At 38.9% G+C, this 23,383-nt stretch overlaps 2 protein-coding genes and 2 non-coding genes across 7 annotated transcripts; 2 read left to right on the top strand and 2 right to left on the bottom strand.

The window, feature by feature from the left end:
• Positions 1-3: 3 nt before the first annotated feature.
• LOC121191143 (15-hydroxyprostaglandin dehydrogenase [NAD(+)]-like) lies at positions 4-3,334 on the bottom strand. Its single transcript, XM_041052234.1, has 7 exons — positions 2,847-3,334; positions 2,275-2,398; positions 1,577-1,683; positions 1,260-1,356; positions 965-1,041; positions 689-843; positions 4-393 (listed from the first exon to the last, which is right to left on the bottom strand). Exons 1-7 carry the CDS (start codon positions 2,937-2,939, stop codon positions 273-275), a joined length of 774 nt encoding a protein of 257 aa, XP_040908168.1. The 5' UTR covers positions 2,940-3,334; the 3' UTR covers positions 4-272.
• Positions 3,335-4,686: 1,352 nt separating this feature from the next.
• On the top strand, positions 4,687-4,758 carry trnad-guc. The gene has a single exon. It is a non-coding gene; the product is annotated as a tRNA-Asp (tRNA).
• A 555-nt stretch (positions 4,759-5,313) lies between these two features.
• On the bottom strand, positions 5,314-5,386 carry trnav-aac. Its single transcript has one exon. It is a non-coding gene; the product is annotated as a tRNA-Val (tRNA).
• A 656-nt stretch (positions 5,387-6,042) lies between these two features.
• znf346 (zinc finger protein 346) lies at positions 6,043-15,833 on the top strand. 4 transcript variants are annotated; one of them, XM_041052381.1, is made up of 7 exons: positions 6,043-6,115; positions 9,222-9,325; positions 10,306-10,401; positions 11,616-11,763; positions 11,969-12,202; positions 12,395-12,494; positions 13,174-15,833. In XM_041052381.1, exons 1-7 carry the CDS (start codon positions 6,058-6,060, stop codon positions 13,376-13,378), a joined length of 945 nt encoding a protein of 314 aa, XP_040908315.1. In that variant the 5' UTR covers positions 6,043-6,057; the 3' UTR covers positions 13,379-15,833. The 4 variants fall into 4 exon arrangements, with proteins under 4 accessions (XP_040908315.1, XP_040908313.1, XP_040908314.1 ...); XM_041052379.1 differs by having other exon boundaries at positions 11,966-12,202; XM_041052380.1 differs by having other exon boundaries at positions 11,613-11,763.
• Positions 15,834-23,383: the final 7,550 nt, after the last annotated feature.

The following is a 23,383-nucleotide window of genomic DNA, read 5'->3' as shown; positions in this document are numbered from 1 at the left end:
GAATAGGATTGCCATGTTTTGTTTATTAACAGTACATCTGATTGCAAGTCGTTGCAATTGCTTGACGTATTTTAAGTATTTGACGATTCAACAGATTATTTAAAAATGAAAATAATCAGATGTTTCAGCCCCAATATCAAATGTGATCCAATGAACAACTAATAATACTGTTAATACTGTTAAAGCACTGAGAAACATTGCAATTAGTTTTCAGGATTCAGTTAGGTCAGTTGGTTCTGCATGATGGTGTTGTAGTTTGTCATTGCAAAGAACTACTGAAAAAATGTAGGAAATGTCATGTAGTTCTTCATGTTGGGTAACACCATGAGGGCTTCTCCATTCTTTGTCTCATCTGTTACCAGCTCTAACAGGCCCTCGGCTACCTCAGACACGCTGAAAGAAAAAGGTACAGTCATTTAGCAATAGGATGTTCCCTTAGCATTAGCAGAAACATAGCTCTGACAAGGTACGAAGAGCCCAAACAGTAAACAGTGTAGATTGTGGTGGATTACATGCATGCATAGTTTTCCTGTGAATCCCTTGTACTTATGTAGCCAGTCTGAATCAAGCGAGGGAATGTAAAAACTACTCTGCAGAGAGATAATTGGTGAATTAAAAAAAAAAAAGAAATACAGGCTATAACACTAATAAAAGCTTAACAACTATAACTTTCACAAAAAATACCTACTTTAACACCCCTTTGTCTACAAATTGTTGGGTTGCATCAGCCAGGTGGGAGAATTGTCCCAGTCTATCTAAAATGGCGGAGAAGAGGTCAGTCTGGACAAAAGTTGGGCAAAGAGCGTTGAAACGTATACCGTAGCCTGAGGCAGAGGAGGCAGCCTGGTAAAAGATGCACACATATACACACAATTAGTCTGTTCATTGAATTAGCTGCCCAGAAGAGCTATTTGTAAAATACAAGAATTAAAATAAAAAGAAAGTAAAGATGATGTTTTCTTACTGCCATGGCTCGAGTAAAGCCAATCACCCCATGCTTGGTGGCTGTATAGACAGGACAGCTTAGCAGTGGGCCAAGACCTGTAAGATGTGGGTGATATTAGTCAAAATTATGATTGAAATTTTCTTTGAAATTTTCAAAATTCATAAAAAATTAAATCTATACACATATAAAATACCGTTTCTGTCTCTGTACTTAGTGCTTGGGGAGATAGAAAGAAATGCCTCCTTGCCATTTCTCTTTTACAAACTTAAAAAAAAATAAATTAAAAAATAGCACAGTGCATTGTGGGCTGTACCTGCAAGGGATGCTGTGAGCACAATGACCCCTCCTCGACCTCCAGTCAACTTGTTCATGTACTCCAAAGCCAGATAGGTCACTCTGATAACACCAGTCTACATCAAAGAATTATTTTTGATTGCTACAGCAGAAAACACAGCAAAACACATTTCTTTCTCTTCTCAGAAAATAAGTAATAATAATGAGACAATAATCATGCCATGTTATGACTCTCATTCTAAGGACAGGAGTTTTGCCTGGTAAAGGTGTTGATCCATGAAGATTTTTTTAGATAACAAGTAGCTACCTGAATAACAGCAGACTGTAAATTCTTACGAGGTTTATGGAGACAGTTTTTTCCCACTTGCTCTCATCCAAGATGCCGGCATTGTTGCACAGGATGTCAATTCCACCAAAGGTTTCTACAGTTTTCTTCAAGGCAGCTTGAGAATAGAAAATAACACATATGTCAACTTTTCATTTTACAACCCAGATAGGTAGGTTACAGCTCTGTAACCTTCTCAGACAGCAGAACTATTTTTAATTAGGCAAATGCATGCATTCATTTAAAACATTCTGTAGTGCTACTTACTCTACCTTGAAACAACTTGATACAGTTTACCAGCGTGTCCTGCGTTTCATTACTGGATAGAAATATCCTACTTATCATTGTGTAATACATAAAAAAGTAGACCGATCCTCACTTGCAAAAAGAAGACAACAATGCACTACTATTGCTATTTATCTCACAGCTCTTTTCAGATCTAAAACTACGGTGCATCAGATCAGATCCCTGGTCTGGCTAACTCTCAAAATGTTAATGAAAGGACTTTTTTTTCTTTTTTTGGTAAATGTTTGCGTGACTGGCTGTATTTTCCTGTGTCCTATCTCTGTTCTTGCAAAAGAGGTCTTGATCTCAATGAGAGTAATTAATTAACCATAACCACCTCTCCCCTAAACTTAATCATGCTGTAATTGCCACACACAGTGTAAAGTGTAAATTTAAAAATGTCAACACTTGGTGTTTGTGTTACCTTTGATCTGCTCCTCTGACTCAACATCACAGTTCAGGAACAGAGTTCTCTCTTGTCCATACTGTTTGTCAAGGGCTTCCTTTAAACTCTTCCCAGCGGTCTCATTCACATCCAGGAGGACCACCTGTATAGGTGAAGATAGGTCACAGAACTAGACAGGTGAACATCTCCATGCTTTTCGTGGCTGCATTTTTGGTCTGTTTCCAGAGACTGACTATAATATAGAGCAGTATTTCATGCATTTACTTCTGCATTGGGCACAGACAAACTGCAGGCACAAGCTGCAGATGCTATACTCTTTCGAAAGTAGTCAATTTATCACTTTTATAGTTCACAAAAAAGATTAACTGTAATATTTTAAAAGGATATGATACAAAACAGAAAAGTTTTAATTCATTTTTTGTATGCCACATTATTCTTTTCAATCAACTGCAATTATTTAATGAAAATTGATCTCTTGCTTATTAACGTGACTGTAATCCTGCAAGGATGCACAAGCATACATAGGAACACACAAAATGACACGCACACAACTTGTTTTGCTATCTTGCATAACTGAGGCAAAACTTTACCTTGGCACGGTTTTGTAGAAGTATCTCTGTTATTGCTTTTCCTATTCCCATTGCTGCCCCGGTAACTACTGCGATTCTACCGTTTAAAGCCATTTCAGTTGTTCAGAGTAGAAAGGAGGAAGTTAGCAGCAGGGTCCCTGCAAGAAAACTTGAAGTGCTGGATCAAGTGAAGTTAGTGTGCTTTTACACAGACTCAGGACTGCAGTCTGTTAAAGCCAGCTGGCAAAGTGAATTTAGTTAAACATAAACCAGACAAACCAGTTTCAGTGACTCTCATTTTATCTGTGTCATGGTTAAACTAATAAAAAGAAATTCTATGGAGGTAAAACAGTAGGATTAGAAAAATGAAACAAGCAGAATACAATTCAAACCAATGGACTCCCTTTTGCCTTCAGATCTGCTTTAATTCTTTGTGGCATAGATTCAACAAGGTGCCAGAAACATTCCTCGGAGATTTTGGTCCATATTGACAAGATAGCATCACACAGTTGCTGCAGATTCCTCTTCTGCACATCCATCAATGCAAGATGCAAATCTCCTGTACAGCCAGCAATATCATCGGTGTCCCTCTGTTGCCCCTCACAGACATTTATAACACACGCATCACCCGCAGAGCCATCAACATTGTGGAAGACAACTCACACCCCCACTTCAGCCTCCTGCCTTCAGGGAGACGGTTCCGATGCCTCCGGGCCCGCTCCACAAGACTGTCCAACAGCTTCATCCACCAGGCTGTCAGGATACTGAACTCTGTACACTACACCCCCCCCCCCCCCCCCCGCCCCCGCCCCCCGACCTGGACCCCAACTCTGCTGACCCCCAACCCCCCTACCCCCACTGCCACCTGGACTCTGTAACTAAGACAATCTTTTGGCCAACTTGCACATAACCATCTGCACTATTCAGCAATCTGCAATTTTCATATATATATATATATATATATATATATATATATTGCCTTTGCGGCAAAGGCAAGGGTTAGGGTTACCCCATGTTCAAGAGACAAGTTTGATGTGATTTGAGCCCATTGAGAAGGTGGGTACACTGTGGTTAAAGGGATGGGCATGGTCAGCAATAATCTCAGGTAGGCCATGGCATTTAAACAGTGCTCAGTTGTTCCTAAGGGGCCCAAAGTGTGTCAGGAAAATATCCCCTACACCATTACACCAGCACCACCAGGCTAAATCCTTGATGCAAGGCAGGATGAATCCATGCTTTCTTGTTGTTTAGGCTGAATTCTGACCCTACCACCTGAATGTCTCAACAGAAATCGAGACTCATCAGACGTGAGGCAACGCTTTTTCCAAATGTTAGCAAGACATTTTCACCCAGAGAACTGCCGCTCATTGGATAATTTATCTTTTTCAGACGATTCTCTGTAAATGGAGAGATGGTTGTGCGGGGAGATCCCAGCAGATAAGCAGTTACTCAGCCCAGACAGTTTGGCACCAACAACCATTCCCCGTCCAAAGTCACTTAAATCGCCTTTCTTCTCCTTTCTGATGCTCAGTTTGAACGTCAGCAGGTCGTTTTGACCATGTCTACATGCCTAAATGCATTCAGTCGCTGCCATGTGATTGGCTGACTAGATATCTGCATTAACTAGCAGGTGAACAGGTGTAACTACTAAAGTGGCCGGTGAGTGTATATACAGTCTGGATCTATTCAAATTTTCCTGTCACGCTGTCACGGCAAGGCCATCGTGTTAACACTGAGTATTCACCTCACCAGCCTCGATACAGATAAAGGCTCGTCCAATTTCTCAGTATACTCTCTTTTTGTCCCCTTCGACCAAAAACTAAAATTCAAAATAGCTGTTACCGAACAAGTTATCAGCTACTCCTCGTTAGTATAGTGGTAAGTATCCCCGCCTGTCACGCGGGAGACCGGGGTTCGATTCCCCGACGGGGAGGCTCTGTTTTTTTTTTTTCTCGCACAATTTACTACGTCCAGTGCAGCCCATCAACAGTAACAGCAACATCATCTACAATAACAGCCGTGTGCATCGTCGCAAGTACTAGTTTACAGTTTATGTAGTCCATCACAAACTCATTCCCCCCAAAAGCTAGTCATAATAATTAGCCTCCTTGAGCTATTAACATCAGCAACAAATTTAAAGACAGCACAGCATTTTTCCTAACATGTTGATATCAATTTAAGATAATCGTCCTCAGCCTACAGTGGCACACAGACTAGCTAACGTTAACATTTAACGCTAATGTCGCTAATATATAGTAAAATTAACTATGGCAACACAACTTTCTAGCCTCACATAAAGCTAACAAGGACCTTTTGGCTGACATGGCCGCCGAAATACCGCAAAACCTACCGCACCTGTGTCCATCACCGCAGCCAGGTACAGCTATGGCTATTGCCACAACTGCCATCTTAACAGCATGTACTAACACTGAAACCTTTTTGATCTTTTCAAGAAAGAAAATAATTTTATATATATTTATATAATATTTGTTTCCGCCCGGTTTCGAACCGGGGACCTTTCGCGTGTTAGGCGAACGTGATAACCACTACACTACGGAAACTGTTGATACTGTTTCCGCAATATGTATAATCATTGCTGATCTACGGTGATGGGCGTAAGGAAGGAAATCGTGTTATTGTTACGTGTTGACTATAACTGCCAACTTTGAGGAATGGGCAATATAAAATAAAACAAAAATAATTATTACTTTGATGAAATGAGTGACACTTATAATACGGGCGCTCTCTCCAGCTCTCTTTTATTATTAAATACATTTATATATTTCTCAACTCATGTCTCTGCCTCAGTAATGTACCTGTGTGTCTTTTACTTTTACTAAGTACTTATGTTAGCTATTTCCTGGGGTGCAAGTCCCCATGGCGTTGTCGGTAATTTCAGTCCTCCCCTTGGTGTCCCTCGCCACATAAAGGATTTCAAATGATGGCTGACCAAGGTCTTCATATTCTTCCTCTGCATTCTTCTGAGCAGAACTCTGAGCATTGACTTGTGCTGTGCGCTTTATTCTACTGTACTTGTATTATTACTTAATATTTCTTGGTTTACTGTGAATAAAGAGCTTAAATTATCTTATTGTATTATATTGCTTATTGAAAAAATGCATATATATTCAGTCACCACAGTAATTTTTAGTGGGAGACAGCAACGCACTAAACCTGGTCTAGCAAAAGCAGCGCATGCGTATTAAGACGCCGCTGGTTGAGAGCAGGAATTATGGCCGTCGTGATGCAGACGGAGGACTTTCCTTACTTACCTTCGGGGCCGGCGGAGGGTATGGCCTTTTACCTGCTAATTTAATCCTTATAATAGTACAATGTGTCGGTGCTCCTGGTCACAGTCGAGATGAATCTGGCGCAAAATACCAGTGTTGCCGCTACATTTTTGCAAGCTAACGTTAGCCGGCATTGCAGCTTGAGCAGAGTGGGTTTGCTAAAATATGCTAAGCTAAGCTAAGATAGCCGTAGCCGCTTCGGCTCCAAGGTCGATGAGAGCATGTCTGCATCCAATTCAGGTTCAGAGTGACTGAGAATCAGTCTGTCTGCTTGTCGACCAGTGGAGACTGAGGGAGACATCTTCAGGCTTGGTTCATCAGACGTGCATGTTTTAGGTGAAATACGGTTTGCATTACAATCCTGGCTTTGGTCCTGTACCTCGCGTTAGATATTACTTCTGAACTTTTGAATGGACACTATAGGAGCTAAACTTTGTATGAGTTGCCTCAATGCAACGTCTCAGTATGGCTGTAAGCTTTTTTTGAGTGGACCACAGTTACTAATTTCATCTATTTTTTAACTGCCATTGCATGTTACTGATATGATGGTTTTAGTGATGCCAAAACAAATTGCTCAAGAAGAAGAAATACTGTCCCCAGCAGCCAATAAAGGCTCTGTGGCGTGAGATATAATAAAGTAGATATTATCTTGAGTTCTGGTTAATCCTAATTTTCAGATCTTTTCTTGAGGCTACATTACAGACATGGTTTAAAGTGTTGGTACCCTTACATCTCATTGAAACAGTTCTCCGTTCGTCCTGAAAAGTGCTGAAATTAAAAGCCTTTTTGTTATGCATACCAGCATACTTTTGGTTTGCTGTAAAATAAAACAGAAGCCATGAAGAGTAATTCTTTATTTTACAAAGATCTTTTAAAATGGTTTGGACAAAATTATTGGTACTCATCAAAAGTATTGGTAAGTAAGGGGATTGTTGTCAGATTTCAAGCAGTTTTGTCTTCAGTTAGTATCACAGATGTTTTCAAACATATACTTGGTCTTTCAGCAAAGTGTTCATCCATGTTCAGTGCACCACACTAAACATGGATGAGAGAAAGAAAAGAGTTGTTAGAGGAGATAAGAAGATATTTGCCATCTCCAAGCAGCTTGATGTTCCTGTCACCAATGTTGAAGAGGTTTAAGATCCATGGGACTGTGGCCAACCTCCTTGGATGTGGCTGCAAGAGGAAAATTACCCCCCACATGAACAGAAGAAGAGTGTATATGGTAGAAAAAGACTCAAGGAAATCTTCTAGCTGGTCTCCAAAATCAAGCTAAAGCAGTGTCTGGTCACACCCCCACTGTGAAACATAGAGGGGGTTATATTATGCAGTTGCTTTGTTGCATCTGCGCAGGGCAAAATTAAATCAGAAGATTATCAGAGCACTCTGGAGCAAAACATTCTTCCCAGTGTCAGAGAGCTGTGTCTCAGTCACAGGTCATGCAACCTCCAACAGGATAAAGCTTATATCTAAAAGCAGCCAAGAATGGGTTAGAAGAAAACACTGGATCGCAATTAGATCTTCAGAATGATTTTAGGAAAAGATCTAATTGTGATTTTTCTGGCAGATATTGCAATTTTGATTTGATTCACAGTTTTCTTCAGATCAAGATTCAGTGCAATATTCACATGTACAGTAACATTTACAAACAGAAAATTACATCATACCCTTAAAACATTAAATGCCATTATTCTAATGCAAGAATGAAAACTAAAGAATTGATTTCAAATGTATTTAAGAAACATGCATGTACATTCTATGAAGTCCTTGACCAATGGCAGTTATTTTTCTATTTTCGCTAGACTTTTCACAAGACCTTTTTTGACATGCAAATGCCTGTGGTGATTTTTCAAGTGTATAAATTGGTTGTGTTTCTGCTGGATGTTGCAACTTTAGTGCAACAGGTTTTGCACAGTACCTGTTTCTGGTGCACATCTGCAGCCTCAAACCCCAATACTCCCAAATGACCGCCATGCTGTTTTTCTTGGGGCTTAAATCCTGTAACTCCACTTCAGGTCCAGCTGAAAGCCATTTCAGAAATTAAGGTGCAGGTGGAGCAGGTTATACTGATTGCGCTAGCATGACCTGTCCACGAGCAGCATGCTGTTTCTGATTGGTGAGCTTGGCAGGTAGGGAGACGGCATGTATGTGTAAAATAGTTGACACAGCAGATCCTGGGTCAGTGAGGAGCACTTAAAAAAAAAAACGCAGCTTTGGCGACCACATGATCACGTCTGAAATCGCAATTTTGATCAGAAAACGATAAATCATTCAGCCCTAGTTCTGACATGGCCTGCTATGAGTCCTGTTCTTAATCCAATAGAATGTCTATGGAAAGAGCTTAAACTCTTAGGTGGGAAAAGGAATATTAGGCTAAACGTCCCAATATTTTTGTCCATGCCATTCTCATTTATTGTATTGTTTAAAATAATATGCTACATCAGAAATCAAAAGCAACATGTCTGTGCTATTAAATATGGAGTAGAGAATAGTGGATGTCAGTTACTCTGTTAAGGTCCTGTCATGTTTGAATAAATCTGTGCCAAACATTTATCTAACAGACGCCTACGTCTGGTAACCTGTTAAAACCTTAACAGGAAGATGAGGCCTAAATTAAACAGTGCTCATACAAACAAACTAAGCAAATAAAAGACATCATGACATGTCATGCTTCTACAATTTACTTTTAAACCAAATCAGATCTCCTGACTTGGCTTAATCATATCTGTGTAATGCATCACCAGCTATTTTTGTCATATGTCGCTTTTAGTTGACTCAGTAAGTCAACTCAATTTCCAGATCGTATAAGCCAAGAATAATGACTCAGACTCACAGGCCTAAAACATGCTTCTGTGTCTGGGATTATGTTGATCACAGATGTCTGCATAGGCATTAACATGTGCACAAGGTAGTCGTCTCACATTTGGACATTGCGCCCTTGAGAAATGAAAAGAGTACCTTGAACAGAGTTGTTGAGCTGAATGCTTGTTCGAACTGTTGCCATGGATATATATATATTTTTTACATTGAGTTATATTTACAATTTCCCAGAAGATGTAACCTGATTGTAACCTGAAAAATCCTGCGTTTTTCTCCCCCCCTGCAGTAAATAAGATGATAAAAGAGCACGGCGACCTGTTTTCTGACTCCCAGTGTAAAGTCTGCAGTGCTGTCCTAATTTCTGAGTCTCAGAAGTTGACTCATTATCAGGTCGGTGAGCCCACAGTCTCCTGCTGCTGTTTCCATGTCAGGAGACCTTACTGTATGTTCATTCATTCATCTGTTCACTCATTCATTTTTAATTGATTAATCCATCCATTCATCTCTTTTCTGCTACTTATATTTGTCCAGGTCATTTTAATTAATGATGTTATTAGGAAATATTATTATGTACAGCAGGGAAGGAAAAAAATCTGTTATAAATGTCAATGAATTAATGGTAAATAATTCTGGACCACATCATCCTTTCTGATTTTCATTGATATTTTTCACACTTTTGTCGGAATGATTGTGACACTGGTTAAATTTCATTCTATGTGGTATTAAAAAAGTTTTGAATTTTACTCAGGGGATTATACAGAAACCCTGAACTAAATCAGTTCAGAGTTTGGCTGGATTAAATCACAGTATGTAGGTGATCACAGACGTTTAACCAACTGAGACTCAGCAGAGTAGGCAGACTTGCAGCTCTTCTGCTCACCAGATGTTGGCTGTTATCCACATTTCTGCTGTTTGCTGACTGAAAAGAGGGTGATGAAGAAGAAATTGATCTGATTTCCGGTTATTCAGGCATTTCAGTGCGGATGAAGATCTCTATAAATACCTACAATAAATTGTAGTGTTGACAAAACAGCTTTTTCACAAGCAAGCAGTTCTAAAAGTTGAGTTGACTCAAGTTGAGTTGAATGTTTGAGTACTAGGGCAAGGTCGGGGTTGCTAGTGCTAACTAGTTCTAAATTGTGATTTTACTGTTAATAAATTGTTAAGCTGATGGACTTTTGGACCTCACTTTATATTTGTGTCTTTATAAATATGTATATACTGTACATTCATACATACACAGATGTGTAAACATTTGATGTATATTGTAGATGTAGTATTTTAGTGTTAAAAATGTGTCTAATGCAGTGGATTGGAGTGTTGATGTTTGTTGTCCACTTTGTGATAAACATTTGCGTGTCTCTTTTCAGAGCAAGAAACATGCCAACAAAGTGAGACGTTATCTTTCCATCCAAAATGAGAAGGAGCCAGCGCTCAAAAAGTTAAAGTCGTCGTCATCTGACAGTGTGAGTAAACAGTGTTCAGTTTTAATGGTTAATATAAGCCAAACCAAAACAAAACAAAACAACACAAAATAGCTGCACGTCAGTACAAAAGTTTGTGCATACCTGGGCAAATTACATATTATGTTGATTTATTTGAAGTGACACATTAAATCAGATTTTTCAAGTATTAATGGACTGTTACTTTTTATGTCATCACCTCAGAAAATAGCAAAAAATAAATGTTAATTGTGGCATGTGAAAACATTTGGGTACCCTGCTACGTGCTCAGTGAATTTGCTGCAGAGGTTTTATTTACTTCTTTTCACTTCAAAAATCAACAAAACATGCAATTTCCCAAACTTTTGCATACAGCTTTAATTTCTGTGATGCCAAACTGAGCTAATGCTCCCAGTCACCATTAAATTGCCAAGCACGAATTGAAAAAAAACAAAAGTACTTTTGAAAAACGTTTTTGATCCTGAGCAAACGGAGCAGTTGGCTCTCCCAGGGTGTCTTAAACATTTCTGCTGGAGGGCTGTGTATTTTAAGTCAAACACTGAATGCTGCTGCTGCTTTCTCACCACGTTTCGCCTGCACTCACAGGATCTCCTGCCATAACTGCCTGCTACGAAGCCCACTCACCAGTCTGCAGTTGAGTCCGTGCCATCTAGGGCGGTCATGTTTTTAAAAAATAGAACAGAAAATCAACCAAAACAAAACAAATTCAGACAATCGCCTCATTAATTCAAACCAACCTACATAATCTGTTCTAAAACACACTGTGGCTGTGGTCACACCTGATTTCACTACCCATTCATTTCTGTGAGGAACAGGCTGAGACGTATTGACCGCGTTGTTTGCTTCACATGCTGTCCAATCAGGCTGATGACATGTTAAAAAATAGAAGCAGTAAAGAGGGAGATGTCAGCTGCTGTCCACAATGCAAACTGAGCGTACCTCATCCTCTCATTCTTTGGAGTTTGGATTCCTGCCGTCAACTCCCTGGAATGTGTGAACATTGTGTTGTCTATGCTGAGAAAGGCCTATTGTTTCAGGATGTTTCAGTTAATGCCCCTGTAACATCTCACATATTAGTGAAAAGCCAATTTTAAGCTATTAGTTTTAGAAATTTAGAAACACAGAGCAGCATTTTTTAAAATAAGACACATGATATTGTAGCTGTAGGTTTTGTAGTCGTAAAAGATTTATGTTTGTGCATGTGTCTTTGTCAGCAGGACTGTAACAACGGAGACACTGATCGGTCTAAGGTGTGTCACGTATGTAATATGACCTTCTCCTCTCCTGTGGTGGCTGAGTCTCACTACCAGGGCAAAGTTCATGCCAAGAACCTGAGGCTGAAAACCGTCGGGCCCCAGACCCCAGGTATTCACAAACTCCAGCTTTTTACTGTCCATAAGCTTTATCTTTTTTTGTGTATTTCTTTAATCTCATTTCCTGCATGAATGTATAATCTGCATTTTTCCAGCTTATGTTGTTTTGGTTTTGATCTGATGTTTCGTGAAGCACTAAACAGTTTAAGTTTAATAACATTTTTAGGATTGTTTTTATTGTATCTCCTCTTCAGCAGTAGCTTCCCAAACAATCCCAACAGCTCAGCCGAAGAAGAAACCTGCAGACGATTTGAGTGCTGTGCCGGCAACAGGCAACAACGACAACAACAACCCGGACCGTTTCTGCTCCATCTGCCAGGCATCATTCAACAACCCACTCATGGCCCAACAGCACTACGTCGGCAAGAAACACAGAAAACAGATGACCAAGCTCAAACTGATGGAGACGTACGGCCCCTCCACAGCACCAGGTCAGACCACAGAATCAGGATTTCACGTAGCTGCATTTGGGAAACTGCCATTTTTAATTGCTGACGCCATCAGTGCTGTAAAGATAAATAATTAATTACAAAATTTTCTGTTCGTTTTTTCACTATATGGACAGATTTAATCTTACAGATATAAAGAAGACTAACTTCTTTCCTTTTTCTGTGTGTCAACAGCTTCCACGCTAAAGGGCTACCCATGTACCATCTGCAATATTGAACTTAACTCTGTGGAGCAGTACCAGTCTCATATCAGTGGTGCCAAACATAAGAACCAGTAAGTACACACATCTTTCTTTCTTTCTTTCTTACAATTTCACCAAATTGCTATGTTGTTTCACTGCATTATTTAGCTCGACATCACATCAGTCGATTTCTGTGTTGCATGGGGGTTATTTTGTTTTGTCTTGACTTCAAGATCAGTAGGTAGCGAGGTACGTGAAACACCATCTTAATTTTCAGGCAACATGGAAGCTGGAGGGTTGGTCATTTGGAACAGTCGATGGTGTGAAAAACGGTTGATTTTAGTTATTTCTGCAGGTCGGCTTGCAACAGCTTGTGCAGTTCAGTTAGGAGTCATTGATTGTTTATGTAACTTCATGGCTAAATAACACAAGCAGCACAGAAGGAGAAGGTTGCTGATTACCTGAACTGACAAAGTCAAATAAAAACAGTGATCTCTCTTCCAACAAAATTCAGCTGAGCTAGGTGCTTGTCACCTTGAGGACAACAAATTCCCAGAAGAAGCTTTGTCCTCTGGATTCAACTCACTCACAGAGTGTTTGATTAAACGCTGTTTAAATTTCAACTTGTGCAACATTATTGTTTTCCTGCTGGAGCCATGCTAGCTCCAGTAGTTTATGTTTATAAACCTGTCGGCACTATTAAAACACTAATATTCCAAACTTCTCACTGCCACTGGAAAATGTTGTCTTATGTGTTTCTGTGTTGTTAAGAATGAAGAAATCAGGCCTAAACACTGCAGAGAACCAACACACAGCAGAACAGTCGTACGGGAGCGACAATCAGTACGCCGGCAGAGACAACCAGTACACTGCTGCAGACAACCAGTATGCCCCCGGGGATGACCAGTACACAGCCGGAGATAACCAATACACTCCTGAGGACACAGAGTACTCAGAGGAGTACCAGTATACTTGAAGCTGGACTTGGAGGGACTGCAGAGGTTTTAGTCAGGACTTGGAATGACAACAACCAGCCCCTTTAACACATTAACAAACCATCAGCCTCCATGGACCTTCAGCTCCTGTCAGAGTCTCTTGTCAGTAGGTATTCCCCTGGAACAGAGTCATCTAAACCACGGGTGTGAACCCTGGATTACCCCAAAGTGGTATTTTACCATATTGGGTTCCCAGCTGAAACAGTGAAAGAATGTTGTTTTTATTTATTTTTTATTTTATTTTCTCATAATGGAAGGAGTTTTTATGCGTGGGGCGAAATGAGTGGAAGTGGGTATACCCTTTGATGTGTGATCATGGGTTCATCAGTGCCGCAGCTATACCCCCGGCCACTGTAAAGAATGTCTTTGAGGGTTCAACTGACCTCTACTTCTGTTACAAACTTGTGTACTGACTAAAAACCGTTCTTCGTGCCGATGTACATTAGGGCTGGGTATTATCTGAAATTTGTCAGTACTGGCTCTGAGGTTTGTTTCAAGACCTTACTTTCAAAACAATAATGTTTTAATATAAATGTATAATTTTTTTTATTTAAGTGTAAACACAAAACACTGTTTAAAATTTGTATTTTAATGAGTAAATATTTTATCAGCGATTAAGTAAATAAGACAACAAACCTGACCAGACATTTTATGCCAACTTTGAGTATGTCAGTGCTACTGTCAGACACATTTTGGCTGGTACCAAAAAAGTACTGACCTTCAAAACCCAGCCTTAGTGTACATACATCAAAATAATAATAAGAGAAGGTCTAAATCCTGTTATTAAACTTTATTTAAAGTTTGGTTTGATGCATCAGGCAGACACAGTAAAGTTATTTAATTGTTTAGCCTCTACTAACATCTTACCAGTACTAACGTCTAATACCAGAGCCACATGTGATCAGTGTCAATTCAAAGCAAAGCTGCTATCCAGTTCACAACTCTAGTTCACCTGAATATAGTTGGTTTACATCTCCAGTGAATGTATTTGAAACATGTCCTCACCTCATTTCTTTGCTTTTTCCATGTTTGATTATTTCTAAATCTGGTGTTGAAGATGCAGACTTTGGAAAAGAAGTCAAGAAGAAGAAGTCAAACTTTTGCAAAGCCAGATCAGTCACTGTAGCCAGTTTTGATAATATCATTGCTGTCTATACAGAGGGACAACAAAAAACAATCTAAGCCTTTCTGTCTAGATAAATCTATTTTAGCTGAATTTTAAGAGAAGTTGCTTTTTATAGTTTTTTTTCTCTCCTCTATTTTTATTTAAAGCTGAAATATCTTCAGTTTGTTGAAATGTTTGCTTGTTTCTGTGTGAATCACAGTCTTTTAATGTGGCAGTCTCGAAGGAGCTGATACTTCCTTTCAGGTGGCCCAGTTTTACAGTTTTTACATTTTACTTATTAAGTACAGCAATTTTTCACTGTAAAAACACAGCCTGAAGTTTGGTAAAACTTACTAAAGATCTTTTCAGATTGGTCAACCATTTGCTGTTTTGCTGTCTTGCTGTAAGACATTTTATTTCCTTAACAAGTATAGGCTACATAACAGAGGAGTAAAATATTTTACTATAGGACACTAAAAATGACGTGACAGTGGAAACTATCAGGCGCTTATCATTAATTGATGAAAGACACAGATGTTGATGAAAAAGGTTACAGGTCACAAACCTGTGAGAGCCTCCTGTTAAGTTTTCAAACCCCAAGCTGTCAATCATTATCGTTGTCTAGTATTTTGTAGAGGTTGATGTCATTTTTATATAAAAAAAATAATTTTCTTTTAATTTTTCAGCCTGGACAGTTTCAATTACAAAATGGAGATGAAAGGGATTATGATGAAAAATATTAGTATTATCCTCACATTTCAAATGCAGTGGAACTATAACAGCTGTGGGCTCATGAAAATATAAGCTTTTTTTGTACTATTGAGTTCAATTCTTGGTTTACTGAAGGGTGCAAGATTTTTAAATACTTTTCCCTTTTGGCTGTCAAGAGTGGGACTCTGTAAACTCTTGAGGAGACTGATTTGTTTTCTGAGCTCTGTAATTACTGTCAATAGCAGAGATGACAATATTTACCGCAGAGATTTTCAAGAGTGATGTCAAATTAGAAAGTGATGTCAATATTAGAATAACAAAAGCATTTTTTTTATTCCATTTGTCCTCATTAAAGATGACTGGCTGAATATTTTAGTATTGAATGTCTTCAACTTTCTGGCTAAGGACTTTTTTTTTGGATGTAATTTATACCAAGAGGGCTCATACATACTGTATCGTACATGGTGTATAAAAGAGAAATGGCCTTTTTGTTTTTAGTCCTCATGCTTTGTGTGTTAGGTGTTCTGTGAATAAGATTTACTTTCAGTATAAGTTGTGTATACTTGAGGGAAAAAAATGCCGTGAAGATGTGCGTTAAGTAAAGAAATGTTTTAAGAGAGTCTGTTTGTTCACTTGTTTTTCCTTTAATTGAGACATTTGTTGGAGCCTGGCTTGTTCAAGAGTGTAAACATGTTTTCCAACGTGAAAAGAAGGGCTCTCCTGAGAAACATATTGCAGATGAATATGTCATCTGATAAGCAAAAGTAAGTTAGTGTATAGTAATACCAACAATTTGTCGAAGGTAGTTTAGTTTAGTTCCGCCATTATTTTTGGATGGTTTTCCAACTGTAAAATGTCCCATTTTGGTACATATTATATGTTTATTTTTTTTAAGTACAATATTATCAGATGTGTTATCAGATTTTTTTCTAAATCTCTCAAATATATCAGTGCTTGCCTAAAATAAATTGGCAAAGTTCAGATTATACTCAGGCCGTATCTACTCTTGAGCAACGATCCAAGTCCCAGACTAAGTTGTTCTCTTACAGAAAGATCCGTCAAGGATCCTGTGAAGTATATTGGCCTGTTTTAGACAAATAGTCTTTCAACATTGCAACGCCTCCATAGACAAAGACAAATCCATAAATAAATGGGGTTTTTTTTCCCAATTTGGTGTAGAGCTGTAACCTTAACTCCATCGACTGCCTTTGGGATGGAGTGGAATGCCTAATCACCAGACATCACTGGCTGATCTCGCTAATGCTCACGTGGCTGAATGGGAGCAAATCCCTGCAGCCAGGTTCCAAACTCATGTTGAAATCCTTCCCAGAACTGTGAAGGCCGCTGTAGCAGCAGATTAGTGCCCATAGTTTTAGAATGAGATGCTCAACGATCACATATGGGTGAAGTGTCTCAAATGATTTGCTTATTTGCTTGATATCATTTAGTCCACATGGTGGAGCACTTACTCTTCACTGGTGCTGGACCAGTGCAGGGGTTTCTGGTCCCAGCTCAGGAGGCTTGTTCAGGGTTCAGGCTCAAGTGGCATTTTCCTCATGTGACCTATCAATTTTCATTTTACATTATTAAATCTCTTAATACCTGTAGAAGGAAAACCCTTCTGGACGTCCAGTACAGAGATTTCACTACGCATTACTATCCATGTAAACCCACCTGATTTTTTTTTTTATGTGTAAGGAAACAGAGAACTTAGAGGAAAATGGATGGAGACAGTTATGGAAAAATCTTGGATTAAAAAAAATTGCTTATCTTTGGATATAAAATACTTAGCTTTCCCTTACACAACTGTACTTGGCAGTGATTTTCCAAAGTTGCTCTCTGCTTGACGTCTATCACAAAGCATCATTTGCTGTTCCTAACAAATGAATAAAATACATCGCTTTTTACCTATATCCTAAATACTGTATCATATTTGTGTGTAGTTTGACAAAAGAAAGTAGGTTCATCAAAATGCAAAATGCAAAACCATGCAAAATAACTAAAATTGTTTCTTTAACAGAAGATTTTTGTGTTCCTGTAGGACCCCAATGCTTCAAGTCAGAAGCTGATTGTGTTTTCAGTTTTAAAGCCTCCTCTATGTGGAGATTTCAGACATTAGACAGTTGGACAAACACTTCATTTGAAACACACATAGCCCTTTAAACAGTGTTCAATGTTTTTTCTACAGTCTGTGGTTGTGAGTATCTTCTGAGTATTTATCCATAGCTGATACAAAGATGAATGCATATAAAACACACATGGACTGTTCTAAACTCGACACAGTGTCGAGCCAGTCCCTGTGAGCTTCCTGGCTGAGGTTTCACTGCCCCCCTCCAACCCCCGACAGCCTTAAATCTTCCAGGTTACGTCCCAGAACTGATGCTTTGAGTTGGATTTTGAACACACTCTTGGATACACAATGAATTCTTTATTGTGAGTGTGTGAGTAACGTGCAGAAAGTAGTTTGTAAGACACAAAGACACCTTGTTCCCTCTTTATCTTTCACTTGGCCCAGTGGCGGTTCTACATTGAATTACTGCCCGGGCGAGACCCCTTCCGAGCAACAACAGCAGAGAATAACAATAAGATAAAAACAATATAATTTTATTATTTTAAAATAATAAAAGAATAATATACAAATAAAATATAGAATACATATTCTGAATAGCACAAATCCTTCATCACACAAATGAAAATACACTAAAGGAAATCTAATTATTTAAACAGTTTCATTTAAACATTTAGACACTCACACATACAGGTGGCCACACCACACCCCCACCCAGCCAGGCCAGCGTGTGCAGTTGTACATAGTAATGTGGAGCACACAGGGTGACATCAGGATAGTCTGTAAGAGCAGCCAGACAAGACAATTTGTCTTGGTCCCCTGCAGGTTGAATGGGCTTCACCGTTATTGTAATTCAATTAAAAGAGGAATGTGAGTATTAAAATGCATCTGGTTTTTAAGCAGCAGCAGTATCATCTTACAGTAACCACTAATGGATGAGCCTGAATAAATTGTCTTTTATTGTCAGTTAAATTTTCCTTCTTGCCTTGAAAAATGCTTTGGTTGCCAGAGGGTGTTTGTGCGAAGCTGTTGTGAAACTCACGGATCTCTATATTTCTTATTGTCTGTATTGGAACCTACAGTTGGTTATTTAATGATATGTATTTTAGACACAGAAGGGCCATTGTATCCAGATGTTCTTTTCTTTGGGGGAAAACAGATGCAATGGATCAACAATTCAGTAGGTAAAGGCATCAGTTTGCTTTAAATGAAGCGTGTGTGAATTGTCAAACAGTTTGAAATCCCCATCCACACACACCTTTTTAAACCAAGAGTCCAGCAAGTAAGTTCGCTTCATGAGACTGGCTTGAATTTCTCACTTTTTTCATAGCTGCATTGGCCTTTTTGAAAATGTACCTGTGTGTTGGGCCTACAGCTACAAAAATGCAGGTAGGTACAGATAAACACCTCAGTGTTTTATGATGCTCAAACAGCAGCCTCAAGTCAAGTCACTTTCCTGCCTGACACAAAAAGGGAGTTGGTGACCTACAGTGCCACGTACTTGGTGATTTAATCAAAGATGCTTTGAGTTTTCAGTGGTACACAACTACAATACAGTGGGCAGTCAAGCAATGTCCTTTTGAAGCCAGATAATGACTCCTAAAACCAGTTAGGAACCTTTGAAATATGTCATGGCTGTGGAATCGGGTCACGAAGAGGAAACATAGAACAGTACATAGCTTGCCTTTACTTTGGTGTCTTGTTCCATTTCCTGTACTGTGCAGCCCATGTGTTCAAAGGATCAAAAGGATCAATCCCATGAAGTTGCTGAAGGTTTTATGGCATCTGATCTTTGCTTCATCCGTTTGAAGAAAAGGGGTTTTTGATTCAGATCTCAAATCTAAAAGAAACTTCAAATGCCTGATGTAACTGGAGACATTGGAAACAGGTTTCTTTCTTTTCTTTTTTTTTTTTTTTTTTTTTTGAAACAGTTAAAGTTGGAAAACTGGTAAGTGAGACACCCCGGCGAGTGGCTCTATATCTGAGGCATCACAGCGGAGTATTTTAGGAAGCAGCTCGGTGCAGTTTTCTTCCTCATAGAGACACCATTTGGTTTAATTACATTACCTAATTTCCTCCAAGAGATCATTAAACTTTCATTTAATTAACCAGTTTTAGTCTTGTATATCCTATTACAGCAAACCTGTGCAATCATGTTTCACATCCAGTATCTAAATTTAGATCTAATTTGTAAACATAACTAAATTTGTTCTGCCTGTGCTGAATGTCTTTGAATTTTCACTGTATCAGGCCTGTGTCTGTGACTGAACCATCTTCTGATGTTTGTTTGTATGATATGGGGAGGTGTCAAGTTGCATATTTTGCATGTACTCAATTGTTTGCATGCTGGGAAGTGAGGAGGGAGGCATATACGTTTCCAATAAACCTTTTTGTTGCTGTAAAGTGCAAGAATTTTTTTTCAGTTGATTTAAAACTAAAATATTCCTTAAATTTCTGTTAGAATGCTGAGGAAAAGAAGACAGTGAGAAGGAGAAATTGTTAAAACAAAGAAAGGAATAAAAAATAGAGAGAAGACAAAAAGACAAATGGCAGGCAGAGAGAGACTGTGGATGGTGTTTTATAGAAACCTTCAGTCTGTGACAGGTGTCAGGGAGATCATTGTCTTGAAATGGAGACATCCGGAGGCCAGTGCATCGTTGTATTTGACCAAGGAACAAAACAACCTCCCTCCTTCACCTCCCTCTGCCACCGTCCAGACCTCTACTCCTCTCCTTACATGGAATCACAGGTGGCTGAGCTTCACATTGCAAAAAATAATAATCTTTCCCAAACCCTTTGGTGAGCATATTTTTCATGCTCCCAGAGTGATGAACCCTCATGAATATAATGGCAACATGGTTTTTCCTCTTGCACCATCCTCAGGACAAACTTGATATTTTTTTTGCCCCACTACTGCTAAAGCTCTAATACTAATCAAACCTTGAGTATGTTTTTGGTTTTATCCAACACTGTAATGAATTGTATGGTAAGGCAAATCCTATTATACATAGTCCACTAAGTTTATAGGCATGATTTGCTTTTTAATTATAATACACATCACTACAGCCTCTCCTGACCTGACTCTAACATACTTTGTTTGGAGGACGGTCTTCTACTTTTCTCTTGCCCTGCAACTGTTAGATGCTGACTTTCAGATGGTGCAACACTGAAGCTATACTCTAACTTGTACTTTAAGTTGTACTTTAAGGTGATGTTGCAGTACTTACTCTGAGTACTGTTCTCTTTTACTCTTTAATGCTCCAAAGCTAGACTATTTTGCCCCCTTCAACTTGCCTCTTGATTTTCCAACTACTCCTGAACTGCAAAGATGAAGTACGCCCTCTTGTGGTATAAAACTTGATAGACATGTGAGCACCACAGAAAGAGTAAGGAAAAATCAATTCAAAATCAATTAATCATCTAATGTTTAAGTGTTAAAAAAAAGAAAAACATTCAACGCTAACTGGTTGGTTTAACAAATATATGTCTTGGTTGCCTCCCCACTGATATTAATTGGTGAACATGATGGAGACTTAGCAGCTACAGAGCCAGATATTTCCTTCAGGAGTTGGTGTAGAGCAAAACAAAACAGGGTGTGAAAATTGGACTTCTATTCATTAGGTGGACAGAAACACAACTCAAAGCTTTTGGAACAACCTCTGTGCCAACAATTATGAATTACTGAAAAAAATCTGTTTTTCTCTTTGTTCAATTGTAGTTCTATTGTCTGCATAAGGGGCGCTAACACAGGTGACTGCAGCAAATCAACAGCCGGTCAAAGCAGGCAGGCAGATCAGGCTGTCATCAGCTCATTCCCCAGCATGCAGCAGGCATCATTTCCCATCAAGCATCAGTCACCAAGCCACCCTGTTACTCACAGGTGGCCAGGTAGGAAACACCAACATCTGTGCCTCCTGTGCTACCTGACGGCTGCAGGTGTGTGTTGGGTGAAGAGACAGAGCACTGGGTTAGTGTGTGTGAAGTTTTGTCTTTTCATTGATAATTTCATCACTTTGTCTCATCAGTCATGTCCGTAGGTGTGGGTTTGTCTGCATGTGTGTTGTTGTTTTGACTCTGTATCTCTGTGATGTGTGTGTGTGTGTGTGTGTACGCTTGTCTCTAAGAGTCCAAGTTTGTTTGTTTTCTGATCCCAAAATCCTAAATCACCCCAGTGTGTTTTTGCTTTACAAACTGCTGCTAGCCAAGATTTAAACAATGATTTGAAATTTGAAATAACTGCACAATGAAGCTAAGCAGTCATAGCTGAGGGGTTTTCACATCCTGCATGACTTGACCTAAATATCTATGAACCTGAGCTGATCGGGAGAGAAGCAAACACTCAGTTATGTCTTAATGGCAGCTTTATGGTGCGGGGCAACAGACAGATACAGTATGTGTCTGTTTTCAGACAGATATACTGTATAAAAATTGTGACTGTGCAGCTGTATAGGACAAATATTTGTAAAATGATTTTCCTGAATGAGCCAAAATGAACTTGGAATGGACAATAAGAAAAGAAGAAGAAAAGACAGGTGTTTGGTAACGGCAGGAAAAAAGTGGACAAAGTTGCACTGAAAAAAATGTTTCGTTGAATTTACTCAATTTTAATGTTGAAAGTGGTTGCACGCAATACATTCATCTAAATCTAGACATATTTTTTAAGTTGGCTGTACTTTATATTTTTGAGTAATTTCAAATAAATTATAAAAGTATTTGTTACTCTGATTTCCTTAGTAATTCTAACTAAGCCCATGTTTAATTTACTTAAATTCATTATGTAATTCATATGTTGTGGTTAGCTAATTTGTTATTGTGCTTTAAATTAAATTGTTTTATTCTACATATGTAAAATGTTTTAATTCAATTCACAATTTTATTTAAAACAATCAAAATGCATATGTAGCTGTGGGGGTGGCCGAGAAACCCTGTATACAACAATGAGTTGTGGCAGTCTGGAGCAATTCCCAATTCCATTTTATTTGACAAAATAAAATGGAGTCTTGTTCAAAAACTCCATAGTAAAAAATGCACATTGGGCCAACCAGAAAGATAATCAAAAAGGGGGGACAAAATTCTCAAGAGCACTTCTCAAGAAGAATCAAAATAATACAGAACAAAAGAATTCGCTCTAAACTGCCTTTCTGGTTATACCCTTAAAGTTTGGGCCCATGGCAGGAGCTACAATCTGGAGCTGTGTTCAGGAGCTGTGCTTCTCTCCTTTAGGCTCCGGCCACCACAGCCTCCTCACTTTTATACTGGTGGACTGCACCAAGAAATCAATATCAATTATCTCTTCCAGCACACTTACAATAATCCCAATACTAAATAACATTATCAAGTAGAAGTTCAGTTAAACTTACTTTAAAAATACTTATTTCTTTTTAAACAAGATACTTATACAGGTCATTTCACCACAAAAGACAAAACACCCCTCCCACTCTACCACACTTGGTTTCTTCCCCTGTGAACCCCCCTATTTAACCAAATGGACCACTCCAGCTCAGGTTTGGCTGTTCCTGGTCTGACAGAGGAAGAAGTGCAACAAAGGAGACAGGTCAACAAAATGTAAATTCAATAAATCAAATACACGATAACAGTGTGTCTTCTCTCCTTCACCCCCTCCTCCAAATGTTCATACCACACACATCACCACCAGCACTTCACACCAGGATCAACATTCTGATAAAATCTACCTGAGAAAGAGCACATGTAAGGCACATGTGCCTTACTTGAGTGCACGGGGTCTCCCTGTAACAGTAGCATAAAACAATTTAATTATTTTGATTCTTCTTGAGAAGTGCTCTTGAGAATTTTTCCCCTCTTTTTTGCTTACTTTTATCTTTCTGGTTGGCCCAATGTGCATTTTTTACTGTGAAGTTTTTGAACAAGACTCTAATTTTGTCAAAATAAAATTGAATTGGGAATTGCTCCAGACTGCCACAACTCATTGTTGTATACCGGGTTTCTCGGCCACCCCCACATCTACATATGCATTTTGATTGTTTTAACCCTTTTAAACCTGCCATAGAACCAAATCCTCCAGAACATATTTTACATTTTTACCTGCTGTGGTGCCACATATTTTTCTAAATACAGAGATGT

Source organism: Toxotes jaculatrix, chromosome 12 (genome assembly GCF_017976425.1).
Source record: "Toxotes jaculatrix isolate fToxJac2 chromosome 12, fToxJac2.pri, whole genome shotgun sequence".
Taxonomy (NCBI): Eukaryota; Metazoa; Chordata; class Actinopteri; family Toxotidae; genus Toxotes; species Toxotes jaculatrix.
The sequence above is the reverse complement of the archived record's forward strand: the minus strand, read 5'-3'. Positions and strand labels throughout refer to the sequence as shown.